Source organism: Dreissena polymorpha, chromosome 1 (genome assembly GCF_020536995.1).
Source record: "Dreissena polymorpha isolate Duluth1 chromosome 1, UMN_Dpol_1.0, whole genome shotgun sequence".
Lineage (NCBI taxonomy): Eukaryota > Metazoa > Mollusca > Bivalvia > Myida > Dreissenidae > Dreissena > Dreissena polymorpha.
The window spans coordinates 69,654,114-69,656,929 of NC_068355.1; the positions used below are offsets into that span (position 1 = coordinate 69,654,114).

The 2,816-nt window shown below is 33.1% G+C and overlaps 1 protein-coding gene across 1 annotated transcript; it reads right to left on the reverse strand.

The window, feature by feature from the left end:
• Positions 1-749: 749 nt before the first annotated feature.
• LOC127834179 (dynein light chain 1, cytoplasmic-like) lies at positions 750-1,985 on the reverse strand. Its single transcript, XM_052359824.1, has 2 exons — positions 1,818-1,985; positions 750-1,346 (listed from the first exon to the last, which is right to left on the reverse strand). The coding sequence occupies exon 2, from the start codon at positions 1,339-1,341 to the stop codon at positions 1,072-1,074; it is 270 nt and encodes an 89-aa protein (XP_052215784.1). The 5' UTR covers positions 1,342-1,346; positions 1,818-1,985; the 3' UTR covers positions 750-1,071.
• Between the last annotated feature and the right edge of the window lie 831 nt (positions 1,986-2,816).

A 2,816-nucleotide genomic window follows, 5' to 3' on the forward strand; every position in this document is an offset into this window, starting at 1 on the left:
ATCTAGTTTATCGCGAAAAAACTATCAAACAACGTGATTGATTAAGTCGTTAATTATCAAACTAAATAAACCATGTCTGATGTATTGCATTAGCAGACCAAATCCTATTGGTTTAAATAGTACTGCTATGCAATAATAAGTCATGTAACTGACATGTTTAAAATTGTTTATACATTTTTACTTTTTTCCATTTGTGTTTATTCATGACATACATCAACTGTCCACATATTAAGTGAACCTTTTTGGTAAAATATTATGTTTTTACCAAATTTTAGAAATTGACATTACGAACACATGTCATTTTCCGAGTGTAAAAGACAATCTGTTAAATTTTCAGGGGAAGCAAAAAAATAACCATTTTTTTGTATTCAAATTTTCGGATTTGTATTATGTCAACACTTGTAAAACGAAACAAAACTCTTTTAAAACAATAAAACATAAAGAAAGGAGCAGTTACCATAATTTCAACACTGAAATGTTTTGAATGCAAAAAATAACGTAACAGAAAATGTCGGAATTATGCATTCCTGAACAATTCATGTCAAACGGAAAAAATTGTTGATAGGAGGCGCCAGAATCTTTACATCAATATATCGCGTAATTTTTCTCTTACATATTCTACAAGTTCCTAGCAGTTTGGTGGGTATTCGGATACAGATTATAAATGCTTGTCCGCAAAATGGTGACGCAGTAGTTTTCCTCCAACATCCCTCCACATCTAACGGGAGATTATAAAACAATGGATCATCTAAGGTAACAATTATCAATTTATTCATAACATTTATTGAAAACTTTTAAAATATAAATACAAAAATAAATATCACATAACTAAACATGGCAACGCTTTAACTGTTGGTAAATAATGTTGAAACATAGTTCATTCAGTTTTTTCATAATTTGTACTTCAGATCTATATGTTACTAAAATAGTAATAATGTGACTGTCTGATTATGTCCTTGTGCTTTGATAACAATCCTCTGTCAACTGTTTTTGAAACATAAAAATTAACTGGATAACAAAACTGGCAGTGATGGCATAGTTTGTACAAGATGGCGCATCAGTACCCAATGCTCAACCAGACTTGAAGAGGAGAATAGCTACTTGTCCAAGGTAGAAGTAGATGAAATGTTTGGTTTCATGGGTCACGTAGCTGCCAAAGTTGCGTCCAACAATCGCATGCCAGGTGGGGTTGTACTTTTTGTCGAACTCCTTTTTGATGTAGGCAGCAATGTCCTTCTCGATGTTGTATTTCTCCAGGGCCTGAGTGGCGCAGTCTACTGCATCCTGCTGCATCTCCTCTGACATGTCAGCATTCTTGATCACAGCTTTGCGTTCTCCCATTGTGGCTGAAAGTTACATATTATATTTAGACAAACAAGCATAATTTGTGAAACAGGTCCCTTAAGAAACTTTTACAGAGAAACCCTGATCTTGTCGGTGTTGGTTTTTTTTTTATATCTCACGAAAGAGTTCAAGCAGTCCATATTTTTGTTGCTTGAGTAACAACTAGCATTATAATTATGAATTTCCGATTTAACAAGAATATTAGTAATTACTTGTAATGTTTTATTAGATTATAATATTCCATTGTGATCATCTGTATCACCATAGAAGTTAACAAAGTAACTATTCAACTAATTACTTATGCTATTCTTTCAAATATGTCACCTAGAAACGCTCAAAACTACAAATATGATATGGCATGTTTCATGATGTGAAATGTGAAACATTATCATCAGAATGTTTTTGGTTGGCAATTACTAATCAGCGCTTTATTTTCAAAATTAAAATCGTTATTAAGATGTAAATGTACTTACATTTTGTTTCGAACTTTGCAGCGGCACTGACGACTGACAAACAAATTCAACGTGCGAGTTTAATAAACCAACACAATACATAGCAACATAGTGATATACTATTGCGCGAACTGATTGGCTAAAAGCCTTGTTTTCGCGGTTGGTAAACCTAACACAGCACACTTTTAAACGGTGGTGAGTTTTTGCACTTTCTCGATCGTATACTCCATTAGGCTAGAGTGTATCAATAGTGTATATTGATATATCAATCGCACATTCTCGGCCCTTGCCGTCAAACATCGGATAAGTACCTCGAAGGAGATAGTATGAATACACATTTCGGAAGCGGTATTGCGGTCTACCTACGCGGGCCTACGCGAATCAAAATTACATAGTTAAAACAAACATGGCCGGTTTTGCGAGTTGTTTACATTTTGCAAAGATGAAAATGGGGATTTTCTATGCTCTGAAGCCAGAGCAAGTACAAACTCTACAGGAATTATGGACGCCATCGTTGTTATTGTTTTTGTTGTTGTAATATTCTTAGAATGGTATCACGTGGGCGGACTACTTTCAACCCGTATTTCTCCCGAGTCCGATTATGATAATCTGCGAGGGGTACCGAATGATTGATATATCTGGTATGTATTTTTTTAATGACTATGCTATATAATTGTAACGATAAAAAGAAACAAACACACACTTGGTTTATAGCAATTTTTTTAGAAAGAAGTTATTTTATCAGTTTTTGATTTATTGTCATTTCTGTTGTCATTTCTAATTTTAATATTCTTAAAACTATACATAGGAGAAATAAAAAATATCATATTTGATTTCGAGGATGCTTTTTTAAATAACATTAATGTTATACTGTCCTAAATGTAATCGTGTATAATTTTATATATTTGCATTCTTGAGTTTTAATGCAAGCATGCATTTAACAATCCCAACACAGTCATTATTGGTAAAGAAACTATGTTTGAAAACATGATTTGAGTAGTTGGAAAAAAAAGTGTAATT

What these genes read in the sequence shown, in the direction of transcription:
- LOC127834179 (XM_052359824.1), bottom strand. Translation starts at nt 1,341, where the DNA reads ATGGGAGAACGCAAAGCTGTGATCAAGAATGCTGACATGTCAGAGGAG.